This window comes from Canis aureus, chromosome 12 (assembly GCF_053574225.1).
Source record: "Canis aureus isolate CA01 chromosome 12, VMU_Caureus_v.1.0, whole genome shotgun sequence".
Taxonomy (NCBI): domain Eukaryota; kingdom Metazoa; phylum Chordata; class Mammalia; order Carnivora; family Canidae; genus Canis; species Canis aureus.
The window spans coordinates 46,368,880-46,392,278 of record NC_135622.1 but is presented as its reverse complement, the minus strand read 5'-3'; the positions used below and the strand labels follow the sequence as shown (position 1 = coordinate 46,392,278).

The following is a 23,399-nucleotide window of genomic DNA, read 5'->3' as shown; positions in this document are numbered from 1 at the left end:
GGTTAAGAAGCAGAGAAGGGTCTAACTTCTTGAGGCTTTTACTTAGGGAAAAAGAGACTGTGTCCATTTTGTGGAAGAAAACATCTTGGGCAGATCAGAGGTTACTGGACTGGGGACAGGAGCTCACAGGACGTGGTCTCTCCTCTTCTACCTACACTTAGCACTCTGCTTCAGCTTCAGTTCCAAGAGACCTGATGCTGAATGTGGACAGAGGTGGGATCACACGTCACGTCTGCCAGGAAGGAGGCCAGCAGCTACAGCTGGAATCCAGCTGTCGGGGGCGGGGGGAGCAATGCGGCTCAACCACCCTGGGGCTTCCTCCCTGGGAAATGGAGGAGTGACCCACCTGGAGACGGGGAAGGAGGTCCTCGAGGTGAAGGAAACACCTCGTTATGCTCCTGATGCAACGGCCAGGAACGTGACACTTACCGTTTTATACATTTTGAACTGGGCATTGGACTTAGAGCTGAAAAGCTTCTCAGAGCCTGAGGAAACAGCGAACTGCTTGACCATGTAGGTCAGAAGCAGAAAGTCATTGAAGAGGAATCCGTGTAGCTCCTTGTTGCTCTTGGTTTTGTATAATTTCCCACTGTGCAGAAGCTTCCGGGGCCCCAGGCAGTTGGTGAGTGAGTTGAAAATAAGTTGCTTAAAGAGAAATTGTAGCATCATAAGTCCCAGCACAAGCCTCCCCGGGCCCCTTGAGAGGCCGGTGCCCTGGACCTGAGGTGCTGTGGTACAATCTTCTGGTTCAGAATGTGGCTGTAATCATTCACCTTGACACAAAAGAGCCTTGCTTTTTTTTTTTTTCCTTCAGAGTTCAAACAACTGGCATGGTGAAAATGATTACTTATATCCACAGAATAGGGGTTTTATAAATTAATTCAAAAAACTCAAAAGTACCAAATTTCTCTCTATAAGAAAGGAAAATGAGAACCCAAGAAGGGGCAGGATGGTGAGTCCACGGGGCCTGGGCTGAGGCATGTCCTGGCCACAGTAGGGGAAGGCCTGCAGCTGGTTCCCCACCCAGAGCCTGCCTAGTGGCACCCAGCTCAGCACCCCAGGCCTCACCTCTGCAAGACCTTCACACTGGACGTGCGCCTGGATCCACTCTAGTCGGTCTGAATTTTCTTTTTCCCGAACTCCTTCATTAACTTGGGAACAAAGCTCCTCTGCTTGCTCAAGAGCCAGCTTTAGGGAGGAATGGTCTACATGATTCTCCAGGGTGTTCTCCAGAATCTGGAAAAGAGTGGGCTGCATCATCTGGGAAGTGGAGTGTCTTCCACCCACCCACCCAGACGTTCTATTGGCTGCTGTATGTGCTGCGTGCTGGGCACTGGCTAAACAACAGTAAGATAATTGTTTGCCCTCGAGAGGCTCATAGCTCCAGAGTTCTGGGGGTGACAGGTGACTCAGTTACAAGAGGGTGTGTCAAGTGCTACATGGATCAAGTGTCCTGAAACGTGTGGGCGTCTGATGGCTCTCTGGGGGGTCTTGGTAATAATACACGTGTTAAAGGGTGTCTCCCTACCTTCCCCCCCCCGTAATTTAAGCCACGTGCATTTAACCCAACAGTTTAACCTGGCTGCAGCTCTCAGAAGTACGTGAACTTGCTGGATAGCAACATATAAGTATGTTGGGGGTCACTGATTTAAAAAAATATGAAGAAAGCAATGAATTGTTTGCTACAGGGAAAATACAATCAAATCATGTCATCAGCTTATAGGAAAACACATTCAGTTCACTCTGAAGTGACTTCAAACTAATGTTACAAATGCAAAAGAGTAGAGGCTGGGGTACAACTCTGTGGAGCCTCTGGAAATTAGTGGTCCCATCAGCAGATGGCTCCTGTCTGGGCTCTAGTCATGTTGGGGTCACAGTTCTTTGTTTACAATTCCAAAATGGGACAAAGCCCTGAAAGTCTAAAGTTTCTTTCTTTCTTTTCCTATTTATTTATTTATTTATTGAATCTTTTCCTTTTTAAATATTTTATTTATTTGAGAGAGAGAGAAAGAGAGCAGGATTAGGGGGAGGAGCAGAGGGACAAGGAGAAACAGACTTCCTGCTGAGCAGAGAGCCTGATTTAGGGCTCAATCCCAGGACTCTGGGGTCATGACCTGAAATAAAGCCACTCAACTGACTGAGCAACCCAGACACCCCTGAAGTTTCTTTCAATATTCATTTGGTGGCAAAACCTGACCTAAACTGAAGAGATATATTTATTTATTCTACTTAAAAGTGATTATTCATATATTTCACTGTAGGAATATTACTGTGTTTGGTTAAAGGTGATGTCCAGGCTTTGTTGTAATGTCATATAATATACAGTATTTAGATTACATTCTGAATTCTGAAATACATCTGCCTCAAAATATTTCAGGTAAGGGGCTGTGGATTACTGTGTATTAATGGGTCAGTTTGGTATCGTTAACTGTAACATAAGGTCCATAATGAGGTAACATGGCTTAGAGACCAGTGGTCAAGGGATAATCAATAAAAGTAACAGTCATATTATTTAGGCTATTTTTCTTTGTAAGATGATTACAATTGTATCAATGATAACTTGTGGAAAAAACACTTTATAATACGCCTTCTCCTTAGAAGAGGCCCACACAGCTTATGTTCAAAGATGGATGGACTTTTAGAACTGCTGGGATGCGAACGGCAAGGGGACGGTGATGAGCTCTGGCTGGGGCATGCTGAGTTGGGGACTCCTGAGACCTCTAGGTGATGGTGCTTAGCTAGCTGGTAGATGAATTCAGATCTCAGCAGAAAGACTGGAGCCCAAGGTCATACTAAGAATGGCCTCTGTCTGGGTTCAAGACAAGCTCCACGGCTGCAGACCTGGAGGGCACTTACCTTGCTTAGAAACACACACTCATGACTCTGAGAGGCCCGCAGAGTCTCCTGGGGGAAGGGAGTCACTACCCCAGTGACACCGGATGACTGTGATTTGCCTAATGGGGATTGCATGTGTGTGTTCCCGTGCACGCACACACGTGGCACCTGGTCTATCAGGCCACCTGGCAGGGGCTCCCTGAGCGTGGCCTCTGTGGACCTCAGAGGGTCCTGACCCTGTTCCAGCCGGGGCACTCACACTTCTGATGAGGAGAGGGTAGCGGGTGATCCTCTGCATGGGCTTCAGCAGGAAGCTGGAGAGGGGCATTCCTTTACACCGAGGGTCAGATGCCAGCTTCTGCAGATAATTGAGAGGCTCATGAGGAACTCATAGCATCAGTGAAGACAAAGGAAACACTGACTGTACTCCTGACATTGACCACCTTTTAGATTTCTAATTTCTTTTAAAAACTCAAGATTCAAAATGATACGTATCAGATTAGCAGCAGGAGTTTCCTCCCTCATTTGGTAAAGCCAGCAGATGCTTTTCAGCCCTTTCCTTCTTACCTGGATCTGGCAGTCTGCGCCATCACTTCCTCCTTTGCTTCCAGAACCACTGACAGCTGTCTTCCCAAGCTGGCCCCTTCCTGATCCTTACTTCTTTCTTCTCCTCTACCTGCTGTCCACTGTGGGTGCTGCCCGAGACCCCGCACAGCTGAGGCCCAGAGCGTCACCCAGACCCTCTTGGGCGCTCCATACTTGCTGCATCACTCTCCTTCCCTCCTACCCCGATCCCCTACAGGCACCTCAGCAGACCCCAAAGTCCTCATCTTCCTTCATGAAAGCCTTTTCTTCCACTTCCATCCCTGAGCTGCCAGAACCATCCTGCACCCATCTTCCCTCCACACACCTGGGAGTCACCTTTGTCACCAGTCTAGCTTCTAAATAGCTCTTGATTTCCCCTGCCTCTGCCTGCCCGTTGTCTCTGCTTTATTAGAAACCATCACTACCATTTAGAGCACCTACGACGAGCCAGGTAATGAATGCATTGGCCTTTGGTACTGTTCCTTCTGCTCTTTCTTCACTTGGCTAATTCATACTCCTTTCAGAAGACTGAGATTATGCTTCCTCTTGGTCAGGCCCTCCCCTTTCTTGACACCTTCCCTCCTTTTCAGTGATCCTTCTGGAGCGTCCACAATAATCATGGCCACCTTATTATAACACCACCTCTGGAATGGGTAAGGTAAGTAGAGGTATCACGTTTGAGGTGTCTCGGTGACCTTGCAGACTGTTAGCTCCATACAATATACATGCTAATATAATATATATAATATATAAGCTAATATAATATAGTTATATTATTCATATAGTACCCGAACACAGTAGCTAGTACTCTTGGATGACCTTTTTTTTGGATGACCATTTGTAATGACCAAAAAGCATATTTACTGTAATTTACCTAACCATTTCCTGCTTTGGGATATTAAAACTGCCCCCTCTTTTTGTTTTTGGATATATCTATATATGTTGCTATAACAAGCATCTCCATGCTTTTTATTTCTGTATTTTCTGAGACTTTAAAAAAAGTAACATTTAGGGAGCACCTGGGTGGGTCTGTCAGTTAAGTGTCTGCCCTTCAGCTTATGCCCTTCAGCTCAGGTCAGGATCCCAGAGTCCTGGGTAGGACTCCCTGCTCAGAGAGGAATTTGCTTCCTCCCTCTTCCTCTTCCTCATACTCTTTTTCTATCTCAAATTAAAAAAGCAAACAAACAAAAAAAACTTTAAAAAGTAACATTTACAACAAGGCTTATTGCCAGATTTTGTTTTAATGTAATGGACACAATGCCTTTCATTATAAGACTATACATTTTTTATTTCTTACTATTGTTACAGTTGTGATGACACTGATAACCTATTTACATTGCTATTGTTTTTACTATTTGGAAAATTTTAAAAGTCTTATGCTTTAGAATGTAAACATCAAATTAAAAAAATATTTTATTTATTTGAGTGAGAGAAAGAGAGCAGGACTGGGTGGAGGGGCAGAGGGAGAGGGAGAAACAGACTCCCCACTGAGCAAGAAGCCTGATGTGGGGCTTGACTGCAGGACCCTGAGATCATGACCTGAGCTGAAGGCAGAGACCCAACCTACTGAGCTACCCAGGAACCCCTTTCTGTTAGAATTTTTATCCTCCATCTAAACATGTTATATTTTATGCTTAATTATTTTTTTCCATTCTTTTTTGATAATGACATTAAAAATCTGCATTCTCCCTTAAGGCACTGTGGCTGTATACAGATCTCAATATGTAGTGTTTCAGAAACCAAAAAGACAAGAAGACACGTAAAAAAGCAAGAAAACAGATTTGACTTTCATTTCCCTCACCACTTTGACATGTGTGGTAATAGTTTCTACTCCTGAACAACATCAGTGAAATGCGTTATCACAACATGACATTCTATTATAATCAGCAGCCATCCGAAGCTCACTGTTGTATCTCTAGAAGGATGTTGCTGATTCATTATGTTACACATAGTGGTCTCTGAGTGTTGTTTTATCGATACTTCTCTTTACCAAATGTTTGTTCTTAATTTATGACCACAGCATCAGAGAACCGATTGTGTCCTCTTCTCACTGGTTTCTGGAAGCTTTGAGGACATAGGGGTGCCCCTGGAGCACATGGACAGGGTCATACACATGCGTTTTATGTAGCGTCCTACATCACCTCTCATTTCCTTTTGTCTCACTGTATTCATCCACTGACAACGTTTTATCTTGTTGCTTTTTATATATTTGAGTAAGCTATTTTATACTCTTCCTGGAATAAGATGGATACAAAATAAACACCATCTACAAATTTAATAAAGTGACATTCTGGATATTTTGGAGCATAAAGCAGCTGATTTAAGTAAATAGGCTTAAATAATACTCTACTAATAGACGGGCAAAATTATGGTCCTAGAGCCAAAAAAAATCAATTTGACATGGAAGGTGACACAAATATTCAGAAAATTCTTTGCCATATTGGTGTTTCCTCTGGAAATTGGTGGAGTACCCTTCCCCATCCTGAGCTTCCTGACAATGCAGCTGTACATCTCCGCCTGTAGGCTCGGAACGGGGTGGGCCTGCCTGTGATCTCAGGATGGAGTTACCTTTAAAAATTCCTTGAAATCTGCATCTTCATCTGTCTTCTGCTGTAACAGAGCTGCTCCATTGAGCTGACAGCTACAGAACCGGATATAAGCCTGCATGTGGGACAGCTCAGCTGCCAGGATATCCCCAATCATCTGCACAGGCATCTTCTCTCCTCCCGTCTTCTTCCGTACCCGCAAGGCCCTGCAACCGACACACTCTGTTTTCAATGGATGTAGTTGGTATATAAAGGATGAATATCATGGGAAACTAAAATAAGGACAACCAGCAAGTCACCTAAAAACCTGGCACTGTGAGGGGAGAGTGAGGAGGAGGAGGAGGCAGCTGGGGCCTATGCTCCACTGGCCAAGCCAATCTAGGTAAAATGTTAGCAAAGAAGAGTAAGAAATGAAATTCATACTCTGGGGTATTTCTAGGTCTTTGGAATTGTTTTGGGTTCATCTTTGTTTCTTAGCAAAGTTCCTTTAGAAAATTCTAACTTGTTCCCAGCTGAACCAAGAAAAGAATTTCCCACATGCTGTAGGGGGAGAAAGGGAGCAGGAGCCCACAAAGGTCAGGTATGGAGGTGGAGGTGAGCACTGTCCCCAGGAGAGCTGCTGTCCCCTAAGGGGCGCAGAGACATAGCAGTGGTGAGGAGATCACCCCAAGGAGTGGAATTTCACATGGAGCCTGAGGAGCCTGCCAGACCAGCCAGTACGTCTGGGTCACGGGCTGCAGCTTCTCTTCTACTCTACCCAGAACAGACAAGTATATTTTGAAATTTTGTTTATTTTATGATTTACTTTTTTTCTTTGTTTCGTCAAAGTATTTTCTTTGCTATATATTTCTTGACTTCCATAGTTATGTATTTTACAGTTACAGGGCATTTCATTAAATGACAATAAAATAAAAAGCTTGAAGGAACAGAAAAGAGTTGTGAGTTCCTTTGCAAAACAGCCCTGCAGGGAGAGAGAAAGTCTCTCTCCTAGGGTCTGTGGGTGTCCACTGCAGTGGCAAGGGGTGCTCACAACTCACTTCAGTAGCTTTGTGTTAGACATGATGAGCTCTTTCCAGTTTACAAATATCAAGGCCATCTCTCCTTCACTGAGAAACCCTGACTCTGCCATCCGTTTCTGAAAAACCTAAATTCAAGACACAAAAGAAATAAATTAGCTTAGATGTGACTACACAGCCTATGTGGTCTAAAGTAAACAGTATATCTTCATACCCTGAAACTAATACAATCATGATGTTTTTGAATAAGCTTATTTATGATTGCTAAATTTTTCTCCTAAATTTTTATTTAAATTCTAGTTAGTTAACATATAGAGTAAATATTGGTTTCAGGAGGAGGATTTAATGATTCATCACTTCCATATAACACCCAGTTGATTGCTAAATTTTAAATTGCAAATTTCCTTACAGTTTGCTACTTGTGTTATTAGGGCTTTTTTTTTTTTTTTTTTTTTTTAAAAGTAGGCTTCATTCCCAACATGGGGCTTGAACTCATGACCCTGAGATTAAGAGTCACTGAGCCAGCCAGGTGCCCCCCATTAGGGCTAATTTTAAAGATCAAGTCTAGTAACCTCTTTAATAAGACAAAATTCTCATACTTATCTCTAAGGAGATGAGGTAGGTTAAATGAAACCATGGACATAAAGCACATGCACCCTATAAAAGCTGCAGAATTGAAGGGCTGGGCACCCTAGAGTCCTGAGGCAATCTCTGAGAAGCTTAGCAACAGAAAAAGTGATGACTTACACACTCCCCAAGCAGATGTGGATTTCAGAGGCTGGCTGACTGGAGGGGAAATGATGCCCTACATCTGTATTCCATAACACTGAAGGATTTGCAAAGCTGATGTGTATATATTTGCACATGCCTGTGTGGTGTGCACGCGGGTGTGGGTGGGTTCTGAACAAACTTCACAGATCATGCAGGTCAAAGTGAATCATGTGTTATCATTCCCAGGGCACTCATGAAGAAATAAAGGCTGAGAGAGTGATCTGCTCAAGGTCACAAACCTAGAACAATGAGGAGCCAGAACCAAAACTCCAGTGAGTGTTCAGTTTCCACTGAACAACTGGGATTCATAGGGAATGACTTTAAGAGCCTTAAGGAAACTGAGAGGTTATTAGAGACAACTCTTCTCATGTGGGATCTTTCCAAGATACACATGACAGGTCAGCCTGTTAAAATCGCTCACTGGCCCTGTGCTAAGACACGGACTCCTAGCTGAGGTTCACCAGGTCTGTGTGATCTGATCTGTTCCCTGCCAACTTCACCAGCCGGGCCCTCGAGTACCTGACACTCCAGCCACATGGAACCACATGCAGGACCCTAACTCCCTGGCACATTGCCCTTCCACTTCCTTTTCCTCTTCCGGGCACAGAAAACTCATCCTCGTCCTTCTGGTCTTGGCTGAAGCCTAACTGGGAGGGTCCTTCCTTCCTGACTCCCTCTCCCGGCCCCGGCCTCCTGCTACTATAGCTGTCTGTCTGTCTCTGCAGGACCGCGAACTCCTCGTGGGCAGGAACTTTGTCTTCTACCTCTGTTCTCCAGCACCGTGCTTTCTGTACATGATAGATTTTCAATTAATTAGTGTTTATTTACTGAGTTGTGCTGAACACGGATTCAAAGAATTCAGGCAACAGTGCTGTGAAGCGGACATCTCTAAAGTTTCCACAGTTCCAAAATCAGGCTGCAGACATTGGGATCCTCCTACAGGTGCAAGCCCCGGAAAGGTGGTGGATCTGCTCTGAGGGCTCGCCGAGGGAAAGCCTCTGGTGGTCTGTTCTTTCACCCATTGATGAATTCATATCACTCTGTCTATTCATTCCATTTACCAGCCTCAGTGAGGTAGGCAGAGGAGGAAGCCAGTCCCAGGGTCCCCAGGGCCCTCTAGGGACCTCTGTGGGAACGATGATGAGAACGCCTGCCTGTGAATGGTGCTTCCACCCTAAACCCCTGCACTGACAGGACTCCCTGCTCTTCAGGTGAGGGCAGGTGGGCAGAGTGGGAATAACGAAGGCCCACGTGGTTAAGTGACTGGTATGAGTGGGGCAAGCATGCGTCCTGTGTTCACCCTCTGTGCTAGGGCCAGAGATGCACTTCCACGGCTATATACAATCTCGGAGGACTGTAATCCGACCAGCGGCAGGGCTGATGCTCAGAGGGGTTAATAATAAGAGGGGCTTTTCTTCTAGGGCATCCTTCCCGGTCAGAGAAGTGCAGGCATGAACACATATAATTCCTTCAGTACTGATGGGAAGGCCTGCAAAGGACCAGACGAAGTTCTGGGGATGCGGGATAAAGGACACACGTCCCTGCTGTCAGGAGCTCACAGCCTTATCAACTGAGAAGGGCAGCAGAGTGTACCTGTGGGCAGAACAAGTGTGCTGGGTCTGGAGATCCCAGCCTGCACAAGGGGGACAATGAATTGGGACAGGTCTTGCTGGGGGGCAGCTGCATGGATGCAGCCTCCACTCCGTGCCTGTAGTGAGGTCACGGCCGGGCCTCTGTGGCATCTGCAGGGCCTGTGTGGGCACACATGTTCTCTTCAGGTGGCTTGTTTATTTAACTGGGCTTCTCATCTGAGGGCCTTGACACATTTTGTGGGAACTAAAGGCCATGGAAACAAGAGTGTAACAAAGTACAGAGTCTTATTTTGTTTACTCCACACAAATCATTTCTAGGTGCTACTCTAGCAGCTGTTATTGGCTTAGGGGTGACTGGCAACATTAATTGGCCCAAAACAGTAAATATATTGTAACTGGGAAATGTTTTACAATGTGGTCCTATTCGGTTTTCTAAACTGACACAAACGTTAGATGAATGTCTCACTGTCTCACAATCCTTCTGTAAATATCAAAGTTTGTGAAGATCTCAGGTGTCAGAAGAGCACAGTAAGCAGAGGCTGAAATGTGAGGTGGACAGTTTCCTTTAGCGCCTTCCTGCTGACTCTCTACCCTTGGCCTTCCCCTGCCACATCCAGCGGTGGCATCTCGTTCTCTCCACCCTGCATGACCCACTCCGGGGGAGGCAGGTGACTGCAGTTCCTCAGGCAGCCTCCCACAGCCCAGACCACGCGCACAGCCCTGCAGGCCCAGGCCTCACCTCCACGACGAGCTGAAGATCATCCACGTACCGCTCTTCAGTCTGAATCAGCTCGTGAATGTAGCCCTGCCTCTTCCTCTCCACTGGCTGCATGGTGTCCAGGCTCTGGAGATCCGCGCACCCTACGGGGTAGGACAGGGTAGAGTTTCAAAAAAGTATTTTAGTCTTTGTAGGAAACAGACATTTATCGGCAGATGTGCTGCGTCCACAAATGATGCCCTGAAAAAGCCACACAGCTTTCCAAAGAGCGCCCTATTCTGTAAAGCGGCGCCCACCTGCCACTCACTCCAAGCAGCAGATTAGCAGCGGCTGTACCATCTCCCTGGGGTCCTAACTTCTTTTCCAAATAAATGACAAAATGAAGGACTTTTACTTATTTTTAAAAATACTTTATTTATTTATTCATGAGAGACACAGAGAGAGGCAGAAACACAGGCAGAGGGAGAAGCAGGCTCCCTGCAGGGACCCTGGGATCACGACCTGAGCTGAAGGCAGATGCTCAACCCCTGAGCCACCCAGGCATCCCCAGAATGAAGGATTTTTAGAAATGGCCTCAGAGAGATCATGACTCTATTGCACTTGTGAAGAATCTATGCAGTTCTCACCACCTCAGGACATTTTCAAAGATATTGAAATGATTAAATGAATCAAATGCTTGAGACCAGTGTTTTCCAAACTGCAGGTCATGAGCCATCCATGGATCCTTATATCAATTTTGTTTTTAAAAATGTGGGTTAGGGAGCACCTGGGTGGCTCAGTTGGTTGAGTTTCTGACTCTTGGTTTCAGCTCATGTCATGATCTCAGGGTCATGAGATCAAGCCCTGCATTGGGCTCCATGCTCAGCACAGAGTCGGCTTGGGAGTCTGTCTCCCTCTCTGTGCTCTCTCCCAAATAAATAAATCTTTATTTTTTTTTATTTTTATTTTTTTTTTATTTATGATAGTCACAGAGAGAGAGAGAGAGAGGCAGAGACACAGGCAGAGGGAGAAGCAGGCTCCATGCACCGGGAGCCCGATGTGGGATTCGATCCCGGGTCTCCAGGATCACGCCCTGGGCCAAAGGCAGGCACCAAACCGCTGCGCCACCCAGGGATCCCATAAATAAATCTTTAAAAGTGTGGGTCAGGCTTAGCCTTAAAAAACAAATAAATACAAACTATCACGCACAGTACTGGTAAGTATTATTCTGTGAACACTTTTAGTTTGGTATGTAGAATATAGCTCTTACTGTTAAAAAGCAGTTTGAGAAACATTTCTCTAGATTTCTCAAAGTGAAGTGTTAAGGTTAGGAAACCTGACATTCCCAGGATCCAGCAGTTCCCAACAAGACCTCTGCCTTAACACACTAGAACAAAGAACTGGTTCTGGGACAGTGGAAGACCTTGAGGGAGGTCCCTAGCAGCTTCATATCAGGGTGAGTGGTACTGCGTTCACTCTGGATCCATTTATAGGCACGTGGCAGCTGAAATGAACATCAGACTGTGAAGTGACATATTTCCAGAATTGCTTGGTAAGTAGCCGAGGGCTTGCTTTATGCACAGTGATAGGGGAATACCTCAGGCAGCCCTTCCTCAGACAAAAATTAATAGCAGGAAGGTGCCAGCAAGCTAGAAGTTGAGGGAGAGAAAGTCGAGGGAGGGTGGATGACCCTGGAGGTGGAGGTAACTGTGAAAGGCAGAGGGGGAAGGTGTAACCCTGCCCCAGCCTCATCGATGGGGCATGTGGGGACAGATGCAGAGGCACCCCACGGGGAGGTGATCATCCAGCACTGGAAACACATAAAGCCACAGAGGCAGAAAACGCAGGCATCAGACTGGGCGTTTCAAGGGGGTCTCTCTTTCTGCTTGCCTTTGAGTTTTTATAGGTTTTGTATAGATTTGGGCTAACAGTTCTAAGGAAGACAACTGGTCTATTTTCTGTACATGTTGCCAACAGTTCTTTAAAAAAATTATCCTCACGGTAAAACAAAAATAGAATAAGGCAGGTTTCGTTTTGGTGCTTTCAAGAAGTCGCCATGGTGCCACTGTCATGTTCAAAATTATCACACTTCTCTGAGGACCGTATGGTCTTCTGCTCTGCTGGGGAGAACTCCAGGAAGACCAAGGGTGTTCTGACCCTGTAAAGGTGATACAGATGCCTGTCTGACCAGGCTGTGTGAAACAAGGGGGCTGGGGGTGAGGTGTTGGTCATGGTGTGACCCAGGGTCACGGATCAGAGGTACCAGTGGAGTCTAATGGAAGCTATCAGAACAGTTTCTAAGGTTACCCTGCCTCTCACACTCATGTTTTACAAATCTGACATTCACATTCTGCCACAGTCACATTCTTCCTCTACTTTTACATAATACTTCTATACATTTACTCAGGTGTGAGTTAAGTATGTAGGAAATCACAGATTTTATGTACTGATTATGTCTCTCCTAATACAAACATAAATACACAACCATTAGAATAAAACAAGTTATCCTATGGGGCGCGCCTGGGTGGCTCAGTTGGGGAAGCATCTGACTAGATCTCAGGGTCATGAATTCAAGCACTGCACTGGGCTTCACATTGGGCATGGGGCCTACTCAAAAAAACAAACAAAAGGGGCACCTGGGTGGCTCAGTTGGTTAAGTGTCTGCCATTGGGCTCTCTGCTCAGCAGGGAGTCTCTCCTTCTCCCTCTGTGCTTGCTCTCTCTCTCAAATAAAATCTTTAAACAAATAAACCCCAACAAGTCCTCCTAGTCCTCCATACTATTTTGTGTGCTATTACGTTGTGTACCATGGGGGTATGTGTATCACACTTTGGGAAACAATTATTTACAGTAAAGCCCACAAGCATTGGCCTATCTGTTCTGTATCTTAGAATAATAGGAAAAGTCTTAGATATTTTATCATTTCTTTTAAAAATATTTTATTTATTTTAGAGGGTGGGGAAGGACAGAGGGAGAGGGAGAGAGAAACCCAAGCAGACTCTGTGCTGAGTGTGGGGCCTGCTATGAGGCTCGATTTCACAATCCTGAGATCATGACCTGAGCTGATACCAAGAGTCAGATGCTCAACCAACTGTGCCACCCAGGCGCCCCTACTTAATCATTTCTAAGGCTACAACATACAGGACACTAGGTTTATCAGAGTGAATGTGAGGACTGTTATACTCTACTTCTAATAATCCCTTTGCATTTCATTACAATGGCTCTTAAGCTTTTATTCTCTTCAAGTTCTTAACTTGACCCTAACCCTCACTTTCAAGGGTCTTACCTCTGATGTCAGGGAAAAGAAACAGAGGCGTGGCAGCCCTTCATTTCCCTGCTCACTCAGCCCTGTACTTCCTTCCTGTGTATGGGGATGAGGGGGTCCTGTTTCTTCCTGAAGCCAGCATCTTTAACCGACCTTCTCCTTTTGACTCCCTGCCATCCTCTCCACCCACACTGTCTCACATGCTGGCCATTAGCAACACGTGGCTACTGAGTATTTTTTATTCATGAGACAGAGAGAGAGAGAGAGAAAGAGAGAGCAGCAGAGACACAGGCAGAGGGAGAACCAGGCTCCTCGCAGGGAGCCCGACGTGGGACTCGATCTCGGGTCTCCAGGATCAGGCCCTGGGCTGAAGGCGGCGCTCAACCGCTGAGCCACCCAGGGGTCCCTGCTACTGAGCATTTGAAGTGTGGCCAGTCCAAACAGAAAAGTGCTCTAAGTGTAAAATACACACCAGATTTCAAAGACCTAGTACAGGGCAGCCCTGGTGGCTCAGCGGGTTTAGCACTGCCTCCAGCCCAGGGCGTGATCCTGGAGCCCCGGGATCGGGTCCCTCATTGGGCTCCCTGCATGGAGCCTACTTCTCCCTCTGCCTGTGTCTCTGCCTCTCTCTCTGTGTGTGTCTCTATGAATAAATGAATAAAATTAAAAAAAAAAAAACCTAGTACAAAAAAAAACCCCGAATGTAAAATAAGGTGTTAATAATTCTTACGTCGATTACCTATTAAAATAGTAATATTTTGGATAATACTGAGCTGAGCAAAAAAAATTATTCAAATTAATTTCATGTTTTACTTTTTAAAATGTGGCTTTTGGAAAACTTTAAATCACATATGGGCTGCATTTGTGACTTACATTATATATCTACTGAACAGCTTAAGTCAGCTGCTACATTTTTTATTATGTTCTTCCCTAACAGAATGTTTTAGTGGTTTCTGCTATTTGCAGAATAAAGTCCTAGCTCAGTAGCACAGGGCTCCAGTCTCCATTATCCACCCATGACCTACAATTGACCATGTAGCCTGCCTGTTAGCCACCCTGGTCCAGGCTCAGTCCTCATGGTGCACCATACGCACTGTATGCACTGCCTGGGGCCCTCTTCTCCACATAGAGCCATCTTATTAACTCTTCCAGGTACAGCTCATGTGACCTGACTCTGGGGAAACTTCCCCATCCTGGTCCCACTTACCCCAGACTGCCTCTTTTTTGTGCTTCCAGGATAGTTTGCATCAGTATTTAACATTTCACACGATGTAACCTGCATTGTAGTTCATCTGTATATAGTCAGTATGTCTGTCTCTCCCACTGGAGGTCAGGGACTGTGTCTCCCATAGTTCTTGAATATCAAATTTAACACAGTGTTTTCACCACAGAGGTCAGGAAATATTTGCAAAATGGCAGACTATTGGGTTGGTCTCCAGACCTGTTTCTCACCTTTCCTCTGCTCTGTACTGCAGGGAGGCCAATCCCATAGGCTGCCTGTATAAGCGCCCATTTTAGTTGGCTTCTGCCCAGGTTTGGCCAATGACAGGAGGCCCTGGAAGGAGATTACAGGGCAAACTGGGAAAACAATCCTTATGCCAGAAAAGTGAGAAGATAGGAGAGCTTTTACATCTCTGGTGGGTAAAGAAAAGAATTTTCTGGGTTTGCATTGCATATAAATTTGGAGTTCAAGAATTCCCAAACTGATAAATTAACAGAAAACTGGTCCCTGGCTGGTGATACTCTCAGGGTGCTTGGTCAAAAAAAATGTACAACTGTCCAGATGGTCTCTTTCACAACCTCAGTTCCACAGGATTTCCAGAAAAACCAAGTCTCACTAAAGATGAGCTCAAAGTAAAAAATTACAAAAAATAAGGAATGCTCCACCAAAAATAAAAAGACAATGATTAGAAAGAATCTTAAGAGGGGTGCCTGGCTGGCTCAGTCAGTATAAATTGGAATTCTTCTATTTTTTAAAGATTTTATTTATTGGGCAGCCCTGGTGGCTTAGCGTTTTGGCGCCACCTTTGGCCCAGGGCATGATCCTGGGGACCCGGGATCGAGTCCCACGTCGGGCTCCCTGCGTGGAGCCTGCTTCTCCCTCTGTGTCTTTGCCTCTCTCTCTCTCTCTCTCTCTCTCTAATAAATAAATAAAATCTTAAAAAAGATTTTTTAGTTATTTGACAGAAAGACAGAGACAGAGAGTGTAAGCGTGAACACAAGCAGGGGAAGCAGCAAGAAGGAGAGGGAGAAGCAGACTCCCATTGAGCAGGGAGCCTGAAGCAGGGTTTGATCTGAGGACCCTGAGATCATGACCTGAGCCAAAGAAGGCAAAGGCTTAAATGACTAAGTCACCCAGGTGGCCCCAGTGTGCAACTCTTGATCTCGAGGTTGTGATTTCAAGCTCCATGTTGGGTGTAGACATTACTTAAAATCTTAAAAAAAAAAGAACCCCAAGAACATAAAGAGAACAAAATCTAAAAAAAAAAAAAAGAAAAAGAAAAAAAAAGGTAAAATATGTATATTTAAAATAACACAAGACATACATGAGGGGTTTGAAACCATAGAGTCTATAAAAAAGAATGGGCAGACTCGAAAAAGAAACTAATAAAAATGGCAAATATTATCAGGGAACTAATAAATTAAATAGCACATCAAACACATATGAGGAAAGGATTAGTAAATCTGAAGACAGATATAAAGAAATTAAGAATGCATCCCAGAAAGATAAAAAGATGGAAAACATAAAATGGAAGTTAAGGGACACAGAGGACAGAATGACAGGGTCCAACATACATCTCAATGGGAGGCCAGGAAGGGAGAACAGAAAAAAATGGGAAGAAGTAATATTGAGATTATAATGGTTGAGAATTTTCTGGAATTGATGAAAGATATACCTCCATATATTCAAAAGGAATAATGATTCCAGATTAGGGAAAAAATAAATACGAATCCAATACCTAAACTGCAAAACACCAAGGAGAAAAAAAAATGATTAAGACAGTAAGAAAGAAAAGGCAAAACTACAACATAGGAACAGGAATCACACTGGCTGCACACATCTCAACACAATGATGGGTATAGAGCAAAAATAACTGTCAAATCAGAATTCTAATTATATACAATTAATGGATGAGGGAGAAATAGAAACATTTTCAGGCAAAGTTTGAGAACATTTACCACTAATAGGCTGACTAATGGAACTATTAAGAGGTGTATTTTGGGAAGATGGAAATTGAGTAAGAAGGAAAAATGAGATGTAAGGAGTGGTGAAGAAAGAGAAGGAAGGTAGGAAAGAGGAATGAAGAGAGAGAAAGGGAAGGAGGGAAGGAAGGATAAACAAAAATACTAGTAAATATGTGAAAAATCAATTACTGATGAATAAAATAACAATAATGATGATGGGTATAAGTTAAGAGGGATTTTAAATTTACCTGAACTTTCTTTTTTTTTTAATACAAAGAAGCAGTAACATGAGAGGCAGGAGGAGACTCATTAGAAATAAAGCATCCACCTGCATTGATCAGAAGAAGTAAGTAAGATAAACATCAAATTTAGACTGTGGAGGCAAACACATATGTTAGAAATGAAAAGGTAACTACTCAAAGAATAGAAACAGAAAACATAACTTTCAAACCAGTAAAGGGAAATAAAGGAAGTAAATTTGATCAAAGCAGCAGAAGTACTGTATAGGCAGAACAACAAGAAGAAAAAAAAAATACATGGTATGGGACGCCTGGGTGGCTCAGCAGTTGAGCATCTGCCCTCAGCCCAGGGCATGATCCTAGAGTCCCGGGATCCAGTCCCACATTGGGCTCCCTGCATGGAGCCTGCTTCTCTCTCTGCCTCTCTCTGTGTCTCTCATGAATAAATTGATAAAATCTTAAAAAAAAAAAAAGCCTGGTAAATAGAAAATATATAATAAGATGGATAGAAACAGCAGTATTCCATTGTTCCAATAGATGTAAATTACTTAAATCTGTCAGTTATAAGACGACTCTGGATTGTATTTTAACATTCAGCTAGATGCTGGGGGAAGGTGGAAGAGTAGGAGGATCCTAGGCTCACCTCATCCCATAGATACAACTAGATAACACCAACATCAGTGTAAATAACCCAGGAAATGACAGGAAGACTGGCAGGACAGACTCTGCATAGCTAAGTGCAGAGAAGAGGCCATACTGAAAGGGTAGGAAGGGCAGAGACTCAGTTGGGAGCCAAAGTGACTTGTAGGACTGTCCTTAGGAGGTAGGGATACCCTGGACATAGAGAAGGGAGAGAAACAAACTCTATACCAGGCACCCAAGGCACAGGGGCCTCTCACCAGGAGAACAAATTCCCATAACATTTGGCTTTAAGAGCCAGAGGGGATTAACTTTGAAAGTTCTTACAATCAGTGGGGCCTAATACCTGGAACTTTAAAATTCAGTGGGCACAGTTGTGGCAGAGCCAGAGGGTGCTAGGAAACTGAGGCCCTGCCCTTAAAGAGACAGCATAACAGGCTAACTAAGAAACAGCACAGAAGTGGCAGTTTGAAAAATGCCTGGGATCTACAAGAAGGAGATTTATTTACTAACCTCAGAACATATGTTGGAGGACAGGGATATTTGGGAGACTTCTCCTAGAGCAAGGGAGCTGGTGGGACCAGTTCTCTTCCCTGACCCCCAGCCTAAATACATGAACACAGTGGAAATCAGTGCATTGCAAACATTCTCCATCTAGCTTGCTAACACCAGTACCCTGCCCCTGTGTTCTCCTGTGGACCCAGCCCTCTAACTTGGCTGGACAGCAGCGAGCTGGGGCAGATATCTGGTCTGACATGGCTCTGCCCACCAATGAAAGCTTCTCAGGGGACAACACAGGGACAGTGCCCTACAGTTCAGTGCTACAGCAACTCTGGTCAATGACTGGTCTGACTTAAGCCCAAGATGGCCCCAGATTGGCCTACTAACAATACAGGGACTAAACCCTGCCCGCAACGGGCAGAGAGAGCCACAATAGACACCAGGACTGAAGGGAAATGCAGCTCAGCTACAACAGTAGGTTCCGGTGAACCTGAGACATTACACTGCAGAGCACTACAGGATCTGTTCTTCATAATGCCACTACTTTCAAGAGCAGGAGACACAGTTAACTTTCTTAACATGTAGAAACAGACACAGAGAGTTAGACAAAACAAGGAGACAGAGGAATATGTCCCAAATGAAAGAACAGGACAAAATCACAGCAAGAGTTAAATGAAACAGAGATAGGTAATATGCCTGATAGAATTTAAAGTAATGGTCATAAAGAGACCCAATGGACTTGAGTCAGGGACCTTAATAAGGCTCTCAACAGAGATAGAAAACACACACACACACACACAACCAGTGAGAGATGAAGAATAATTGAATATTTTTAATTTCAGAGGGAACTAGAGGGAATAAAGAATAGACTAAAGAAAGCAGATGAATGGATCAGTGACCTGGAGGACAGAGTAATGCAAAGCACTCTAGGTGAATAGAAGAAAAAAATAATAAAAAATGAGAATAGATTAAGGGAACTCAGCAACACCATCAAGTGTGGTAACATTCACATTATAGGGATCCCGGAGGGAAAAAAGAGAGAAAAGGAGGCAGAACATTCATTTGAAGAAATAATAGCTGAAAATTTCCTTAATTTGGGAAAGGAAACAGATATCCAGATCCAAGAGGAACAGAGAACCTCCAACAATCAACCCAAGGAAGTCCACAAGGCACATAGCAATTACAGGGGTAAAAAGCAGTAATAAAGAGAGAATTTTAGAGGCACCTGGGTGGCTTGATTGGTTACTATTGGCCTTTTGCTCAGGTCATGATCCCAGGGTCCTGGAATTGAGCCCCATGTTGGGCTCTCTGCTCACCAGGGAGCCTGCTTCTCCCTCTCACTTTCCCTCTGCTTCATGCTATGCCTACTTGTGCACATGCTCTTTCTGTCAAATAAACAAAATCTTTTTTTTTTATTTTTAAAGAGAGAATTTAAAAAGCAGTAAGGGAAAAGAAAACACTTACATATAAGGGAAACCCCATAAGGCTATAAGCTGATTCTTCAGCAGAAACTTTGCAGGCCAGAAAAGAGTGGTATGATATATTCAAAAGGCTGAAAGAAAAAAATCTGCAGCCAAGAATACTCTATCCAGCAAGGCTATCATTCAGAATAGAATGAGAAATAAAGAATTTCCCAGAAAAATGTGTTAAAGGAATTTGTGACCATTAAACCGGCCTGAAAAGAAATGTTAAAGGAGACTCTCTGAATGGAAAGGAAAGACCATAAGCAGGATTAAGAAAAGTAGGAAGCACAAAAGCAGTAAAATTAAGTATATCTATAAAAATAAAACTCAGTCAAGGGATTCACAAAATAAAAAAGATGTAAAGTATGACACCAATACCTAAAACATGAGGGGAGAAGGGTTAAAAATTTAGTGCTTTTAGAATGAGTTCAAAAACTTAAGTGACCGTTAACTTCATATAGACTGCTATATGTATAAGATGTTATATACAAGCCTTCTGGTAACCAAAACCCAAAAACTGGTAATAGATATGCAGAAAATAAATAAAAAGGAACCCAAGTATAGAAAGCCAGCAGACTGTGAGAGAAGAGAATAAGAGAAGAAAGAAACAGAGGAAAGTTACAAAACAACCACAAAAAGGTAAAAAAAAAAAAAAAAAAAAGGCAATACGTACTTATTAATAATTACTTTGAATGTAAATGGACTAAATGCTCCAATCAAAAGATATAGGATGACATAATGAATAGTAAAGCAAGACCCATCTATATGTTGCTTACAACAGACTCACTTTAGATCTAAAGACCATGCATATTAAAAGTGAAGGGATGGAAAAGTATCATGCAAATGGAAATGGTAAGAAACCCAGGAGTAATACTGATATTGGACAAAATAGATTTTAAAACAAAGACTGTAACAAGAGACAAAAAGGGACACCACATAATCTTAAAGGGAATGACCCAACAAGAATATATAACAATTATAAATATTTGTGCACCCAACACGAGAGCACATAGGAATAAACTTCACCAATGAGAAGTACACTTCAGACCTGTACTCTTAAAACTATAAAACACTGATGAAAGAAATAGAAGATGACACAAACAAATGGAAATATATTCCATGTTCATGGATTAGGAGAACAAATATTGTTAAAATGTCTATACTACCCAAAGCAATCCACAGATTTAATACAATCCTTATCAAAAAGCAAACAGCATTTTTTTTTTCACAGAACTAGAATAATCCTAAAATTTATATGGAATCACAAAAGACCACAAGCAGCCAAAGCAATCTTGAAAAAGAACAAAACTGGAGGTTTCACAATCCTAGATTTCAAGATAAAGTATAGATCTGTAGTAACTAAACAGTATGGTACTGACACAGAAACATACACACTGATCAATGGAACAGAATAGAGAGCCCAGAAATAAACCCATAATTAAATGGTCAATTAATCTTTGACAAAGGAGGCAAGAGTATGCAGTGTGAAAAGATAGTCTCTTCAATAAATGATGTTGGGAAAACTGGATAGCTACATGTGAAAGAATGAAACTGGACCACTTTCTTACATCATATACAAAAATAAACTCAAAATGGATTGGAGACCTAAATATAAGACTTGAGTCCATAAAAATCCTACAGGAGAGCACAGGCAGTAATTTCTCTGACAACATTGTCCATAGCAAGTTTTTTCTTTTCTTCTTTTTTTTTAAAGATTTTATTTATTTGAGAGAGAGAGAGAGAGAGAGAGAGCCTGAGTTTGAGCAGGGTGAGGGGCAGAGAGAGAAGGAGAGAGAGAATCTTAAGTAGACCCATGCTGAGCATGAAGCCTGATGCAGGGCTTGGTCTCATGACTCCTGAGATCATGACCTGAGCTACAATCAAGAGTCAGACACTTAACTGACTGAGCCACCCAGGTGCCCCACACAAGTTGTTTCTAGGTATGTCTCCTGAGGCAAGGAAAACAAAAGCAAGAATAAACTATTGAGACTACACCAAAATAAAAAGCTTCTGCGTAGAAACAGAAACAAACAACAAAACAAAAAGAAAACCTAATGAATGGGAGAAGAATATTTGCAAATGATATATCTGATAAAGGGTTTAGTATCCAAAATATATAAAGAACTTATACAACTCAACACTAAAAAGCCCCAAGTAACCTAATTAAAAATGAGCAGGAGACATGAATAGACATTTCTCCAAAGAAGATATCCAGATGGCCAACAGACATACAAAAAGATGCTCAATATCACTCATCATCAGGGAAATGCAAATCAAAACTACAATGACCTATCACCTCACAACATTCAGAACGACTGAAATAAAAAACATAAAAAACAAGTGTTGGCAAGGAAGTGGAGAAAAAGGAACACTTCTACACTGTTAGTGGAAATGCAAACTGGTATAGTCACTGTGGAAAACAGTATAGAAGTTTCCCAAAAAATTAAAAAGAGCATTACTAAACAGTTCAGTAATTCCACTACTGGGTATTTACCCAAAGAATACGAAAACACTAATTCAAAAGGACAAGAGCACCCCTATGTGTATTGCAGCACTATTTACAATAACCATATTATGCAATGGATAAAGATGATGTGTGATATATATATATATAATATATCAAATGATATATATAGATCTCAAATAAAAATGGCATAAAAATGAATGAAATCTTTCCATTTGCAACAACATGGATGGAACTGGAGAGTATAATGGTAAATGAAATAAGTCAGTTAGAGAAAGATAAATACTGTATGATTCACTCATATATGGAATTAAGAAATAAAGAGACAAAAAAATCTCTTAAATATAAATATAAAACTCTTAAATATAGAGAACTGCAGGTTACCAGAGAGGAGGTAGGTGGGAATGAGAGAAATAGGTGATGGGGATTAAGAGTATCCTTATTGTGATGAGCACCAGCTGTTGCATGAAGTATTGAATCACTATATTGTACACCTGAAACTCATACAACACTGCATGTTAATTATACTGGAATCAAAATTTAAAAAAAGTCAGCTAGATGCTGTTTACAATGACATCTAACATCATGTTACAAAAATGTTAGAAAAAGGTTTGGAAAAAGCTATACATTCATAAAATATTAAAAAGCAGCTAGGGAGGTTTTATTAGCAAGAGACAAAATAGGCTCTTATGGATCTGTGTAAGCATTATAAATATTTAGGATGATATAATGATTCTGATTTCATTTGCAACTAACAGGATAGCTTTGAAATGTAAAATTAACTGATAAAATAACCAATGGAAAAGAGAAAGAAAAAAAGCAAGCAAGGGAGGGAAGGTGGATAAAAGAAAGAAAGAAAAAAGATCTGAAAAATCTATAATCAAAGTAGTGGATTGTAATCTCTCTCAATGAAAATTAGTAAACATGACAGATTTGAATACTATTAACAGGCTTACTATAATGAACACACATGCAAAGGAATATCCACAGAATTAATTTCAACAAATACTAGAGTTTGTGTAAAAACATTTCCCGAATGTTATAGCTGGAAAATTAAACATTACAATTATTTTCAAATGTTGTAGTTTACTATTTTTTAAAGATTTTTACTTATTTATTCATGAGAGACACAGAGAGGCAGAAACATAGGCAGAGGGAGAGGCAGGCTCCTTGCAGGGATCCCAAGAACTAGGGATCACAACCTGAGCCAAAGGCAGACACTGTTGAGTGTCTGAGCCACCCAGATGCCCCTCAAATGTTGTAGTTTAAAGGAGAGGTTCTTAAAAGCTCCATGTAGCTCCCTCCTTTAGCACAAGGTACGTCAATTTGCTTGACCAATCACTAGCATTTGTGACAGTGGATCACTCCCTCATCTTTAAAATCTGTCTTTACTTGGCTTCTAGGTCACCAGCTCGCCTCATATCCTCCTACCTCATTGGCCAGTCACCTCCTCTCCATTCCTAGCTCCTCCCCAACACACAGACTTAATGTTGGAACACAAAGGCTCACCCTTCGAACTCTTCTCCACATACAGCCTTGGTGGTCCCACTGAGTCTCGTGGCTTTAAGTATCATCTATGCACTGACACACTCCCAAACATG

At 42.7% G+C, this 23,399-nt stretch overlaps 1 protein-coding gene across 8 annotated transcripts in view; it reads right to left on the bottom strand.

Annotated features, from left to right (window-relative positions):
* Positions 1-23,399, bottom strand: part of ITSN2 (intersectin 2) — a 128,074-nt gene that overhangs the window by 5,447 nt on the left and 99,228 nt on the right. For all 8 annotated transcript variants that reach the window (XM_077843920.1, XM_077843924.1, XM_077843927.1 and 5 more), the window contains 6 exons: positions 10,085-10,206; positions 7,004-7,110; positions 5,989-6,172; positions 3,095-3,193; positions 1,069-1,236; positions 430-645 (listed from right to left, as the gene is read on the bottom strand). In XM_077843920.1, coding sequence (XP_077700046.1) covers positions 430-645; positions 1,069-1,236; positions 3,095-3,193; positions 5,989-6,172; positions 7,004-7,110; positions 10,085-10,206 — 896 coding nt within the window. The remainder of the gene's footprint in view (positions 1-429; positions 646-1,068; positions 1,237-3,094; positions 3,194-5,988; positions 6,173-7,003; positions 7,111-10,084; positions 10,207-23,399) is intronic.